The following is a 15,343-nucleotide window of genomic DNA, read 5'->3' as shown; positions in this document are numbered from 1 at the left end:
AGACGAAAAGGTTTTTTTCGGTCCTCGTGGACGTGAGAATTCCCAAAGACATCTGTAGAACAGTGTTTACTCGTGTGCTTGTTTAGTTATAAACAAATGTTAGAGGAACACCAGAGCTTGAGATACAGAGCGGTATTAATGTGGGACCCTTGATTTACAGTCACTCTGGGGAGATCAATGTCGTGGATGGCTGGGTTCAGAGCAAAACCATATGGCCACAGTTTGCCACTGGATATTTTTCCCATCCGCGATACAGGTATCTACTGATGCAAAGTCCTTTTTAAATTTGTTTCTGCCTCATTTTGTTGCGTCTCCGAGCTGCTGAAGTGGGAATTATTCTTGTGAAATGAGCGGTAAGTAATTTCCTTTAATAATTTCACAGCGCATGCGATTGTAATATTGACAATTAGAAGCTATTCAAACACACACATCTATAGAAATTTAGCTTACATGGGCAACAATGTATATACAAATCTATATTTGTGTGCGTTGTAAAATATGAATATAAATTTGGACTTATTTGCCATCTAGAGGTAATGAAGCACTTCGAGAGACTTCCTGGCTCACTGCTCTTTTTGATGACCCTGGTTCTTCTCGGTCTGGGCGATAGATTCACCTTGTTGATCTCCATGCCCAACACCTCCATTCCTTTCAGAAATCCGGACCTCCTGCAAGGTCAGTGAGCTATTTGTAACAAAGCAGAAAATGAAGATGCATGATATTTACGTATCATCTTTAATGTAAAATGTTGTTGAATTATTCATGTCAGGTCATCATTTGGATTACCATTACGTGGATGATGAATGCAGTGATGTACGTGGCCCTGGGAAAATTGCGGCACTTTACCATAGACACAAATACAGCGCTTTCATCGGACCGTCTTGCTCAAATGTATGCGTTTGCATTTTAGCTTCATTTCCAAGACAACTGAAGGTCAAAACAAATAAATACTAAAAATAAAGTGGAACGTGTCAAAAATAGCAATCACTCACTCGTTGTGTAATTACTCAGACAATAGACTTCCAAATTAAGGTATCTGTCTGCTACAAGCACACAGTTCCAATTAAAGCTTAAAATTGACTTTTAACGCATGAAGGGCTATCAAAAAGTAATTACAAAAGTCGTTATAATCTCATTTGTCACGAGATATCATCATTACAAGATGAAGGACTATCAAATGTTCGTTGAGTAGGAAATGGAATATTATCATCTGTTGCTAATTCTTATTTAAGGTCTGCGCAGTGACTGCTAAACTAGCAGCATACTGGAACATTGCTGTCATCAGTCCTGTATGTGCAGATCAACAGTTTCTAGATAAGAAGGTCTGATTTATTGTGTATTACAATGAACACTCTTAAAATTCACTTTGCTTTTCAGTTGCTAAATGACTTTTTCTCTTGACCCCTTTAAATTCAGGCCTATCCGACCTTAACAAGAGTGTTTGGGCCTTTTACTAAACTAGGAGCTTTCTTCGTGGAAATCTGTAAGCAGTTTGGCTGGCAGCGCATCGGTATTATCTATGAGAATAAACAGTCCTGGGCTATTGCCGCTGAGGGGATCAGGTATGTAATGTACAGTTTAATATATGTAATGTAATGTCTAATAATTTACTGTAAAGATAAATCAATTGACATTACCAGGATTCCCTGCGTGACACGTTTGATGTAAGTGTACAGCAGTTAAATATCGTGTTGATAAAAATATAGTTGCTATTATGAAGACAGAAATTCCTAATTTTCCCAAAAGGTATCAAGCAGAGCACAATAACATCACAGTGGCCAAGTATCAAGAAATCCACGGCTCTCTTTCTCAAGGGTCCTTGTCGACCTGGTCTTGGGTCTTAACTGAGGTGGCACAAGTCTCTCGCAGTAAGGAAAAAAATCCCATTCTATGCAAATTTGTTCTTCCGAAAGCTGCGAGGAACTAAACAGTGAACCTATTGTTTGTGTCTTTTTCATCTATATAGTAATCGTGATATCAGCACAAGGCAAGGTGGTCCGCAGTTTGCTAATTGAAGCTCAAAGGAAAGGCCTCACTGATGGAGATTTCATTTTTTTTTGTTTCGAGCCGTACAAGCAAAAGTTGTTATTTGGCAGTTTTGACTGGAAACAAGGTGTGCGTTACGTAACCGCAAAATCAATGGCTTCGCTCATAAACCGAGACATTACTGAACATTATGCAATTTTCTATTTATAGTACATGGTTTTATTCTTTCTCAGGTGATGGAAATGACTCAGTGGCCAAGCAGGCTTATCAGGCTCTGTTTTTCCTGTCTCTGTATAAACCCAGTGATAAACGTTATCAGACCTTCTCAGAGAATGTCATCAGAAGATCCAAAACAGACTTTGGCTATACATATGCTCTTAATGAAAAGGTTTGCTTTTTATTATGCACATCAACAAAAGTAGAGGTTATTGTCAGTGATATAACATCTGAATTTTGCAGGAAATTTTGTTCACTTTGAAATATCGCTAAAACATTAAAGCACAACTTATTTTACACAAGTTACTTTATTACAAGTTCAATTGTTTTACTTCCACAGGTGTCATTCCTAGCAGCCATAGCCCATGATAGTGTCTGGCTGTATGCCCAGACATTGAACGAAACTTTGGCAGAAAAAGAAAACCCATATGATGGCTTAGCCATGACTAGACGAATGTGGAACAGAACCATTACAGGTTTGTAGAGCTTAAAATATAGCCAGTAATTCCCAGTTATTTTTAAGATTACATGTTCATATGAAATTCTGTATTAATAGTTAAGAGGAGCATATATCTGGGTTTGTTATGTTTTCTTGTTACGTGCCTTGTGGCTTTTTGTTTGTCAGGTATTCAAGGAGATGTAACTATTGATGCAAGTGGAGACCGTGAGTTAAATTACATGCTGAAACAATTCCAAGGCGGTAATAACCAGTGTCAGGTGGTGCTTACTATCTAGACTGAACCAAGCCGTTTGAAAGCTTCTCTGCTATTCTGATTTACATTTGTCTAATGAGTCATAGGTTTCTCCACACAGGTCATTGCAAACTATTTTGGGACTTATAAGGCAGTACAAGGGGTCCAAATCAAGTGGCCTGGAGGACGGACAACTCCTCCCAAAGACACTCCAGATTGTGGCTTTCATGGAGAACTCTGCATTAATCTAGGTATTGGGCAACTCGGGCTCATTGGAAAAACGTGACTGTGGTAACAAATCTGCAAAATGATATTACATAACTTCTTGCACATTTCGTGACACTTGTGAAATGTCAAATCCGTGGCAGAGTCACACTTTTCTATAATGGCTTGGTATTTGAACTTTCATGGCCTCTAGGTTTAATGTATTTCGCTGTCCATAATTCTTTAATCTTGAAGGTGTGCTAATAACACACAGCAACATGATATGAGGACTTGGAAGCATGCTCATGCACTTCTGCTTATCAGCTCTTTCAAGGGGCCAGTTAAAGGCCATACAGCAGTATCTTTGTTTTCACTAGAGGGCACCAGATGCCCAAATTTGCTCTTTACATCAGTTCATGCACACCTAACCACTCAGGTTTTTCACCCCTTCATTTTTATCTTTTTTTGGCATTGCCCCCTACCCTATCTTTGATTAAAAAAGGGGGGAAAGAAAAAAATCTTGAATAATGTACAAATGCCTGCGAGATCCAAATGTCAGACTCAGTGGCAATATAGATTTCTCAGCTATCCACTGACTGAATCTCCCTCAAGCTAACAGGTCGAAGTAATAAGTCTGGACAGACTTATGCAACCAGATATAATACTTTTATCAAAGGTGACTGGATTTGACTGTTTCATATTGCATTCCTACAGAATTACCCTTGGTGGCTTCCAGCCTTGCTGTATTATACTTCTATAAATGGACGTAGTTGCATTTTGACACCAAGTGAGTGCTAATCACCCAGCAGACCTGCAGATCGCAAATGTGTGCGTTTTATTTTCAGAGAGAAAATTCTTGATTGCTTTGGGGATTTTTGCTGGCTTGGTGGCAGCGGGGACCCTTGCAATCTGTGTTTTATACAGGTAATAGTTAAAGTGTGTATTTTTAACCGCTTTTAAACATTAACATTGACAAATCAAGTGTACGAATGGGATCATTTGCATAAATGCGATGCATACTTTTTTTCTTCCCAAGAGATTTACATTTTCATTTATTTTTGATGATTATTTGCATGTTATGCTGCAATTATGTCGAAGCCGTATGTTGATTTTATAGTTCATGAATATCAGACTAAATTCAGTTGAAGCTTTAGAGCTGATGCCCAAAAATTCAATCAGCTCCACTGCTATGCTTCAGTTTTCCTTAGCATTTTGGAGAAATATGGTCTTAGACTTTCTACAGTCTTCAGATTAAACTGATATTTATTACCAGGAAGTTCAAACTCCAGGAGGAAGCTTCCAAGATGCTGTGGACAGTCAATGCTGATGATGTTGTAATGATGGAGGATCACTCCTCAACCATACCAGCAAAGGTTTTTTAAAAGGATTATGTAATTTTTATAGCCCACAATTTACTTTATTTTGTAACGCAAAGTGTTTATTGTAATGCAATGAACACTGTCATATAAAGAGATTCCCACTTATACTTTCTAATCATTACTGTTTTAATTGTGAGGAATTACTACATGCGTTATGGATGAATCTGTTACATCTCGATTGCCCTCTTTGTGGTTCAGTCCCACAGATCCAAACCCATCCAGGCTTCTCTGGAGTCTATCATTTGCAGCCTGCAAAACAAGCCATCAGCACATAGAACCGCAATCTATAAAGTGAAGTATTTGGGTTCTCGGTGTTTACCTATGTTATGTAGAAGGCAATTTATGCTAAAAAAACACTGGGCATGATTTAGTCGGCCAATAAAACGATGCATAGTTCAGTTAATTCGATTCATTTTTTTTCTCACCTTCAGGGGACGATTTGTTCTGTTTGCTTTCTGAATTTAAGAAGCACTCATCTGAGCAGCGAGCTGCTGGCGGAACTCAAACATGTGAACTCTGCTTTAAACACTGACAAATGCATTTAATTTTTAATACAATACACGGCTGATATGATGTACTTATTAGTACCTCTGTGTCTTCAGTGCAGAGACTCGACCCACTATAATCTTTGCAAATTTATTGGAGCAGCCCTGGAGACCCCTCAACCCTTCATTCTTACAGAATACTGCCCTAAAGGAAGCCTGCAGGTGCTATTACACAGATAATTGTTTCTTTTCTATCGGCTTTTTCGAACTATGTATTTCTTCATGATTTATGAATTAATATGTGTATCTATTGGGACAATGGTTGTAATTCTTACACAGGAAATTTATTGCAACATATATATAAAAAAAGCTTTAGAATTAATGTTTGAAGTCATTTATGTTGTAGGACACAACATCAACATCTTCAAGTAAAGTTTACTACAGACTAACTCCAAAACTCTTTCTGGTAGATTAGCTTTCTGATTTGTTTTTTCATTTACTCCCTCACCTCAGATTTTTAGTGCACCATAAAAATGTGAATTTTGTTATTATTTACAGTCTTTATGGAAAGAGCTGTGTATATTCTTGATGCAGAATTCTAGATATACAGTTTTGAAACAATCTGAAATAATGACTAATAATAATAAAATAATGAATTATTTTAAGAACGGCCATTGTAACTAAAGTTTGTTGTCCCTGATACTTGCAGGACATTTTGAAGAATGAATCTATTAAGCTGGACTGGACTTTCAAGTACTCCCTCATGCTAGACATTGTAAAGGTCAAAGTGTCTGTGTTTTTTAGTCTAAACTCTTTTTGCTGACAATAGAACATAAAAGAGTGATGGATACATTTTGACTTTGATGTAGGGCATGGACTATTTGCACCACAGTCCTCTGCACTGTCACAGTCGCCTCTCGTCATCGAGCTGTGTCGTGGACAGCCGCTTTGTCCTGAAGGTCACTGATTTTGGACTTAACGCAGTCAGGCGTTCAGACTCAGAGAGGAGCCCTGGATTTGACCCCTGGAATGGTAAGCAGGAAATATAGAGCTTTTAAGAGTCAAGGAGCTTTTGTTTGGATGAAAGTATGTATATAATTAACTTAGAGCTCAAAACGTAAACATACAAATATGTTGCACACATAAATGCAAAATGTAGATTGTATTGTGCAGATTTTGAAGTATGTTTTCATTTTAAGATCTGCTGTGGAGGGCACCAGAGCTGCTGAGAGAGTCCATTTCAGCTAATGGTACTCAAAAAGGGGACATCTACAGTTTTTCCATTATCGCTCAGGAGGTAGTATATCGTAAAGGGCCTTTCTACATCCCCAACTGTCACTTGAGTGCTAGAGGTATGGTAATACAGTCCTCTCCCTCTCTCCTTAAAGCCTCTTTTTATAACATGGTAAACTATTTCAGACGGAAAACTGTACGGGGCTTTCGGTGACTGCCTGCCTGTCTGTTTTTCAGAGATTGTGGAGAGGGTCAAGGCGAGAAGCTGGAGCCCACTGAGGCCTCACATTGACCCATCGGAGGGTGTAGAGGAACTGGAGGGAATCATAGTCAGCTGCTGGAGAGAGAAACCTGCAGAGAGACCAGACTTCTCTTTTCTCAGTACTGCCATCAAGAAACTCTGTCCTAATGGGTCAGTAATGAAGCAAGACACAGAGCAATAATATGTACATCTCAACATTTCTTTTACTTGGAGCAGGTCGCCTCATCAGGGCTTATTTGATAAAAAAAAATATATATATAAAAAAAAAATTATTAGACTTTAACTTAAACTTAGAAAACTGAAAATGTTTAAGTTAAAGTACTTGTTAAAACCAAAATAAAACATACTAAAACGTAATTAATAATAATAATAATAACAACAAGTAAAGCACATAAAATTGTTAAAAACTAAATGAAAACTAAAATGAATACTTAAAATATGACATACAAGACATTTAAAATATTAATAAATACTATAGTATCATTTAAAGCATACTAACATTATAATATAAAGGTTATAATATTAATAATTAAATTTATCTCAGTCATGTAATAAACCTTATAATCTGCATTCTTACTTTACATCACATACAGTACACCATAAACCAGTTGGCACTTGAATGCCACGGTCCAAAACAAAAACCACAACTCTGACTTTTATGGGCCTCTGCGGACTGCACTTTTATTAGACTTTCTGCTGATACGATCTTCCCCACTTGCAGAGTAAGATTGCCAAGTGAAGCCAGTGTTAACATTGAAATAAGTCTGATAAAAGGCACTTTAAACAAGCATCGCTGAGGCATCAGTAGTGTACAGCTATCTCTCCTTCCCAATCTAATGCTATCTTGTCACTGTAACAGTTGCACGTTCTTCCTCTTTGTGCTTGTTTCAGCTCTAAATGAGGGTAGTTGTGACTAATGAGTGCTTTTGAGGTAATAAAGAATAACAGGGCAGGGACTCAGAGGATCATTAATTACACTTACAAATGACAGTGCTTAATCAGGTAGACAAACAAACAGGATACGGCCACTCTGGGGACCAGTGACACACAACCCAATGATCACAGAGCCTCATGAGAACAACCCTGTCACAACGTATCACGATAAACATTTATACTGGCCTTGGAGGATGAAGGGAGAGAGATAAAAAAAAAATGCTGTGCGCTGATAAATGTATCTTTTGAAGCAAATGGCCCTTGAAGGGACAATAAAAAATTACCGCTTCTTTAATGTGATAGTTATAAAAGGCCGTTTCCGCCACTGAATTAAAACTGAAAAAAGTAATTGCGACTTTTTATCTCACAATTCGGACTTTTTTTTTGCTGAAATATAAAGTTGCAGTTGCGAGTTATAAGGTCTGAATTGCGAGATGTAAACTTGCAATTGCAAGTTATAAAGTTACAAAGAAATTCTGACTTTATAACTCACAATTGTGTGATATAAGTTATAAAGTCCAATTTTGAGTGGAAAAGGGACCGATATCTTCACATATCTCGCAATTCTGTCTTTATACCTCGCAATTCAGACTATATAACTCGCAGTTTCCACTTTATGTCTCAAATTTCTGAGAAAATAAGTCAGAATTGTGAGATAAAAAGTCACAATAGCCTTTTAATTTTTTTATTCAGTGGCAGAAATGGACTTCCATAGATAGTACTAAAGTTGGTTAGTAGTAATGATAATAAATGATTTTTGCTGAGCATTTGTGTGTGCACATACAGGGGGTCTGAGAACATTCTGGATAACCTGCTGTCTCGTATGGAGCAGTATGCATGTAATCTGGAGGAGATAGTTAGTGAACGTACCGCCGAACTCCAAGAAGAGAAAAAACGCGCAGAGGGACTGCTCACGCAGATGTTGCCAAGGTAACACTCCAGATTATTATCCCCCCTCCCTAAAAAAGCTTATCCAAAGCTACCTAGAACTCATTCTTTTAAACTCTTCTTCCTTTTTGCATTCTTTGATTTACAACAAGGGTGTCAAACTCAGTTCCTGGAGGGCCAGAACCCTTTAGAGTTTAGCTTCAAACCTAATTAAACACACATGATCCAGCTAATCAAGTCCTTCGGGCTTTTTTGAAAACTGCATAGTTTGTGTGTTGGACCAGGGTTGGAAAAAAAAACTCTGCATGGCTCCGGCCCTCAGTAAGATTGTCAGAGATTTACAGAGTAGAAAGGCATATAGGCTATGACACACCAAGCTGAAGGTTTCGACCAATGTCAGACTGTCTTTGAGCATCTGCTGGTGGTAGTTTTTAAAGTATGTTCCACTTGTTAGAGGACCATTGGCAGCTTTTCGGATGATTGAGTCTCTTGGTGAGAGAGCCTACACAGACCAGCTGTTCAGTTTAGCAAAACAGTTCACACAAAGTCAAGAGGGCACACTCAGAATGTTCTTTTGGCTCTTCCAGTTTGTCTTTTTGTGTGATCATTACAGACTACTGCCTCCCACTGTTATTTTCTCTCACGCAGGTGCAAAGAGTGCTGGTTGGTTATTGACTTCTATTGTCGAGCTCAAATTTATTTATTTTGTTTACCATAGTCAGCTTTGTTTCTGCTATTTATGTTGGTTTCTGTCATTATCACTCATCTTCATGTCATTCCAAATTTCTAAGACCTCTCCAGAACATCAATTAAGATATTTTTGATGAAATCCAAGACCTTCCTCCAAGAGCTTTTTTGAATTTGTACACTGAGATACAATTTAATAATCATTGTACAATGAATTTGTACCTGTGTTGTATTACGCTATATTACGGACGAGTGCTTTGACGTAAATAATGACGAAATTGTAATTTTTGGGTGAATGATCCCTTTAACACCTGGTTAAATTGCACAGTGAGTATGATGCAGGCAAAAGTGGCACGACTGTACCGTGATTTTGACCACAACACTTCAGTTGCTAAAAACTTGCTTGCACCTGGCCTAACAAGCCTACGTGACAAGACCAGTGATCATCACCAAGCCCTCTACTTGAAACCTGCCTTTGAAAAGTGCCTGTCTTTTTTCTTGTATTTTTAGATGTGTAGCTGCTCAGCTCATAGCGGGAAAGACAGTAAGAGCAGAGACCTACGACTGCGTCACCATCTATTTCAGTGATATTGAAGGCTTCACAGCCATGTCAGCATCCCTCACGCCAATGCAGGTGATGAAAGACGCAGAAAATCAAACAGCATCTCAGGGAGTTTCTGCCCCGGTACTTTCTGAGTAGGCCTTGCACGCATTTCGAAAACAGCGTATTTTTTGTTTGTTTTTTTTATATGTAGGTCCTGTGTGGGGTCATTCGTACAGATTTTGATCATATTTTTAAAAATACATATGCCCAGAGCTATTTTGGGAGAGTTGAGGAGCCACGGCCTTCTGTTGTCTAAGACTTTGAAACACCCTACGCTTGCTAAATGATGTATGTGCCTGTGTGCGTTTGTTTGTGTAGGGGTCTGTTGTAAGATCAAATACCCACATTGTATGCTCTGGAATGGGTTTCGTATTTCACATAAGAGCTCCTGACATTACTAGATGACATGGCGCAAGTGCTGAAAACTCTACTCTGTCACGAATATCAGGCCACGGTTAGCATAGCTGCTGGCTCGCTAGACCGTCTGAACCTTAAAGTGGAAATAATACATTCACATGAGGTTATTTTAGGACCATACTGAAGCCCACAGCTGAACCACAACGGAAAACTATTGTCACCTTACAAAAACTTAAGCTGACTGCTATAAACTGATCACACTTGTTTCCTTTGCTGTAGGTAGTGAACGTGCTGAATGACCTGTACACATACTTCGACAATATCATCGACAACCACAATGTTTATAAGGTACGTAGCTGGAATGCCTCTGTATCACGCGAGACCATTTAGTTCATAGTAGGATACGGGTTGCTTCATGTGTCCTTTGCTGTATCCAGGTAGAAACCATCGGCGATGCTTACATGGTAGTGTCGGGCCTGCCTACAAGAAATGGAGACGACCATGCACAAGAAATAGCAAGAATGTCATTAGCTGTTGTGCAGGGCATGAAGAGCTTTTACAGTCCACACGTACCAGAGCAGCAGCTGAGGGTCCGCATTGGCGTTCATTCAGGTAATAACTGGATGGTGACAGCTTTTTGGCTGTGCTATTTTTATATATTTATTGGCCTGCATTAAATCTGATCAGTCACAAAAAGAAATGTTTTCAGGACATGAGTGTACTGGGATTTTGTAATTTACACTTTTTTTTTAATGCTCTTACACTTAAATATGAGCTAGTATAAAAGGGCTGTCCAAGCTTAGCAGTGGTTCAAGTTTTGTCTTTTTAAAAAATGTCCTCATCCTCCATCAAAGCTTTGTACATGGTAAAAAAATTCAAGTTGCCACTCCACTTTGAGTGTACAAAATGCCGCTTGTATTTTCACTTGATTTTCCAACCTGAATATTCACTAAATCTGCACTATAATTCAAAATGAAGATTTTAAAATAATAATAATAATACAGTATACTATAATATCAAATAATTATACAAATAAAATGTCTATTTCAAATAGATTCTGTTCTTTGAAAATGTATCATGGATTTTAAAATATTTCAAAATAATAACGTTTGTCTTTATGTATAAAAATCCAATATAAAAGTATAGCAAATAAAAAGTATATCAGCATGCATTTATATGATATACATCCATATATAAAATGATATATGTGCAATATACTGTTAGGAACACACAAATCAGATGATAAAGGTTTGGGGGAGTACTTCTCATAAATATATTTGATTATGACTGGCTGTTTATACAGAAGGTTTATACAGTGCGTTTCATTTCTTCTCTCTCTTGCCTTTTTCAGATGTGTTTTTAATAGAAAACCAATGACGTATTTGTATATTCCTTCTGATTTGGTCAATTTATGCATCTCAGAAGTGTTTATGCTGCTCAGGCATTCGTGCAGCGATTCTAACTTGCCAACTTGGCTTATGGCACGTATAAGAAAAATTCAAATAAAATACATCATTATACATTATATTACATAACGTCTCCGTTAAAGAGCTGCTTTAGGAACACAAAGCATAGGTAGAGTAGTGGAGAAGGAGAGACTTTGTTTGAAATGTGTTTGTTAAAACCTACTAAAAGTTGTGTAAAAATGAAGTATCATAACAAAAAAATGACTTTGCTCGTTACAGGGCCTTGTGTCGCGGGGGTTGTGGGTCTGAAAATGCCACGCTACTGTTTATTTGGAGACACTGTGAATACTGCCTCCAGGATGGAGACGTATGGATTGCGTAAGACCACTCATGAAGATGTGCTGACAGCAGATTAGGACAAGCATTTTAAATGAAACCCATGTGATTGTTCTGACCACTGCCTTGACCTGAGCACTTTTTTTTGGACTGTGTTTTAATTATGTAATAGTGGAGACAGACATCACATCGTCTTATTTTTCCCGTTTCAGCACTGAAGATCCATGTGAGCAGTTCCACCAAGTCTCTCCTCGACACTTTCAGGACTTTCTGCTGTGAACTGCGAGGTGACATCCACATAAAGGTACAGAGCTTCTACCAATGTGACATTCACCTCAGAAAGCATCGTACTGCTTTCATCTCGACTGTCTTACCGCATCACAACAATCCAATTCGGTCAGCCGATTTCTTTCTTTTTTATTTTAGGATCGGCCTTTAAAAATTACTAGCGCTAATTGTGACACATCTATTGTGTTACAAAACCGTAGTGTAATAAAATGACTTCATGACTACAATCACAGCTGTAAACATTCATATCCGAAAAGTTGCGTATACATGGCAACATCATTTCAGAAAGAGTGGAAATATTTATTCGGTAACGAATCACAGCTGGTAAGGACCTATAAATAGAACTCAATAGCCTCCTCTTAACAACAAGTTTTCAAAGCTTCAGAACTGCTCTCACCTCCCCGTTCTCTTCCATTTTTAGGGAAAGGGCTGGGTGAGGACATACTGGCTTTTGGGAGAGGACTGCTAAACCAGATGCCTTTTTTTTCAATACTTTTTAACATGATTTTTTTTTTCTTACACAGTATACAGTATAAAGTTTTTTGTTACTTCTTTTGTATGATATATGATATGTATATATATATATATATATATATACATATACACGCACACACACACATATATATAAACAGTTCATTTGCAGAAGGGTTCATTAGCAAAAGCAGATAATTCTAAAAAAAAAAAAAAATGTTTTTCCATTGTGCAAACTGCATTTTTTTGACTAGGTTAATAAGCATGGTAGCATAATAAAAAACATGATTTTTAAACATTTACAAAGCATTGACTTATCTGTTTTTGCAAATAAACTCTTCATATATATATTCATATAAATATTACACATAGTTGTTTTCCTTTTTAATATATTAGTTCCAGTCTTCGGTATAATCAGTCACAAATAGCGTTTCCTAAAAACCAAACTTTTATTATCAAATTTGTGCGGAAAGTAAGTTTTACGGTAACATTTTTTTTTCAGGATTCTCTGATGAATGTAAAATTCAAAATATGATTTGTATGTAACAATGTAACAATTTCTTTATTAAGAAAAAAACCCTTAACATTATTGTATATCAAAACCAAAGTGTTTTCATATATGTATCTTTATATTAATTACATTTATTAGAATTTCCCTTTTCAATTATTCAAATAAATATTAGTGCTTGTTTGCATTTCAACACACATTCCACTAAGAGTACTGCTAATAACTCAATTCCACCACAGGGCATTTTTGTTGGACTGTATTTTGTAATCTGTCACCCGTATGGACACTGCTGAGAGCAGTTCATTACATTAATAGCTCTCCCATTCCACAGTTGACCCTCTGTGATTCATTCCCCTTCTGGCTTTTAACCAGTCATCTCTATCTTGCATTGCTGGAGCTTTCACTAAAAGCCTTTAACTGATGTACCATATTGACAGCAAACCTCTACAAACTCCAGATTCAGTCTTTTAACAGTCTACAAATTACTGCCAAAAGAGACGGTCCACATCGGCATTACTCCGTCCTTGCTTTCTGGTAACCTTTGCTCCCCTTATCACAGAGGTCGTAAACACACACTTTTCAGACATCTCTGAAAAGACATTTCTGTGTAGAACTGCTGCGTGTTTTGTTAGGGGGAAATAAAAAGGGCATGTTTTAGTGTGCTGTCTGTGCACTTTTGGAGTTAATGGGAAACTTATCTGACTTTGCTAGATTTTGTTCCTGCAGATAATCTTCACTTTCGAACAGAAACGTCTCAGGAGATGAAAGATTAAATCTTTGAACTGTATTCTGTAATATTTGTTCAAAGTTTGGGGATTTAAAGATAAGTGTTGTTGAAAATGTCAATTCAGGATTGAAACTGATTAAAGTTAAATATAAACTGAAAAACAAAGGATTTTTTTTTATGATATTTAGGCTTTGATGGAATGTTTGAAAATGTTTTGGTTTGATCTGATGGTGAAGATTGTGTGACTTTGTTAAGTTTTAGTTTGAAACTCTCCCATTGCCGTTTGAAACTATTTTAACAAATTGGTGACTAATTGTATGAATGTGAACAACTCATTTTTATGTTCCTGTACCATCTACATCAAAGATTTGTGGATGGACATTCATGCATAATAAAATAGCTATTTTTTTTATGTTAGCCTTAGAGTTTCTGATGTTTTACTGATGCCATGCACATCTATTTTTACATAACTTTTGGACTCTGGAATAACCCCCCAACCATAAAAATAAATGAATGAATTAAATATTAACAACAACAATAATAATAAAATGAATAATAAGAATAATATGAACACGTTTAGAATAAAAAGATTCTAAAAGCAAGCATTTTGACTTGCTCATGAATGCTTAATAAAATTTAAATCCCTCAAGGAATGCTTTCTTTCACAAAGACAAAGACTGTTAGTGCTATTGTTAATATTTAAACAGTATATACAGTACTCTGCATATTGTTATATATGTGACCACGGACCACAAAACCAGCCATAAGTATACATCAAAACTGAGGTTTATACATCCTCTTAAATTTTTCGATTGATGTATGGTTTGTTAGATCAGGACAATATTTGATGGAGATACAACTATGCAGTGAATATTACTAATCAAAAGTTAGTTTTTGATATTTACAGTAGGAAATGTACAAAATATCTTCATGGTACATGATATTTACTTATTCATTATATATATATATATATATATATATATATATATATATATATATATATATATATATATATATATATATATAATGCAGAGTACTGTATGTATTTTATGTAACACTGTTTATGAAGTTATAAATGATTAATACCTTTTGTTTTAAATATTCTAATCAAGGCAGTTTTTATCATTTGTTTTATGCTGTGCTATTCATATTTAATAAAGTAACAAAAGTCTACACATATTTTACCTGATTTTTTAATATACCAATGTAGATCTATTGTAGCCTATATCCAACACCCATTATACAGTAGGTGTTAAGAGATACATTTTTTTGTTTCCCTTTATGACGTGCCAATGTTTGTGCAAAGGTTTAGAGATTTTAGAGCAAAACACATTCAGTTTGAAAAAAGTATTTTGACTGTAATCACTCATGAATACTTAATCAAATTCAAGTCCCTCGTGAATACTATATTTTATATCTCTTAAAGCTACACTGCAAGCTCCTGTTCAGAACTCAAAGCTAATCATATTTGTCTTGTAATTCATTTCTTGTTCAGGTTGCTGCCTGCTTCCTGTAATATACTATATAATGTATCCCTTAAGTAGCAACGGCACTCATCCAAGACCACTTTAGTATATTTCCCTCCGGTTAAGATTCTTGTCACGGAAGCCGGATCAGTGTCCTCTGTGAGACGCTTTCTTACAATGAGCCAAGACCCCAAAAGGGTGATTTCTTTAACGCA

General features: G+C 36.6%; 1 protein-coding gene across 5 annotated transcripts; it reads left to right on the top strand.

The window, feature by feature from the left end:
* Positions 1-55: 55 nt before the first annotated feature.
* si:dkey-37g12.1 (atrial natriuretic peptide receptor 1) lies at positions 56-14,516 on the top strand. 5 transcript variants are annotated; one of them, XM_043234720.1, is made up of 27 exons: positions 57-353; positions 532-675; positions 770-891; positions 1,233-1,322; positions 1,417-1,562; positions 1,747-1,868; positions 1,967-2,113; positions 2,220-2,374; positions 2,543-2,678; positions 2,828-2,919; positions 3,016-3,145; positions 3,944-4,022; positions 4,372-4,471; positions 4,676-4,768; positions 4,909-4,986; positions 5,080-5,184; positions 5,672-5,743; positions 5,832-5,994; positions 6,162-6,314; positions 6,433-6,607; positions 8,177-8,320; positions 9,476-9,650; positions 10,206-10,274; positions 10,364-10,538; positions 11,612-11,710; positions 11,881-11,972; positions 12,378-14,516. In XM_043234720.1, exons 1-27 carry the CDS (start codon positions 347-349, stop codon positions 12,423-12,425), a joined length of 3,111 nt encoding a protein of 1,036 aa, XP_043090655.1. In that variant the 5' UTR covers positions 57-346; the 3' UTR covers positions 12,426-14,516. The 5 variants fall into 5 exon arrangements, with proteins under 5 accessions (XP_043090893.1, XP_043090655.1, XP_043090616.1 ...); XM_043234681.1 differs by lacking the exon at positions 12,378-14,516 and adding an exon at positions 12,095-12,333; XM_043234870.1 differs by having other exon boundaries at positions 59-353; positions 9,476-9,599.
* The last annotated feature ends 827 nt before the right edge of the window (positions 14,517-15,343 follow it).

This window comes from Puntigrus tetrazona, chromosome 1 (genome assembly GCF_018831695.1).
Source record: "Puntigrus tetrazona isolate hp1 chromosome 1, ASM1883169v1, whole genome shotgun sequence".
NCBI lineage: Eukaryota > Metazoa > Chordata > Actinopteri > Cypriniformes > Cyprinidae > Puntigrus > Puntigrus tetrazona.
This window is presented reverse-complemented; position numbering and strand designations above follow the sequence as displayed.

What these genes read in the sequence shown, in the direction of transcription:
- si:dkey-37g12.1 (XM_043234681.1), top strand. An exon ending in TGGATTTGACCCCTGGAATG is followed by an intron (nt 5,995 to 6,161) that starts GTAAGCAGGAAA and finishes TTTCATTTTAAG; the next exon opens with ATCTGCTGTGGAGGGCACCA. An exon ending in CTCACGCAGATGTTGCCAAG is followed by an intron (nt 8,321 to 9,475) that starts GTAACACTCCAG and finishes TTGTATTTTTAG; the next exon opens with ATGTGTAGCTGCTCAGCTCA.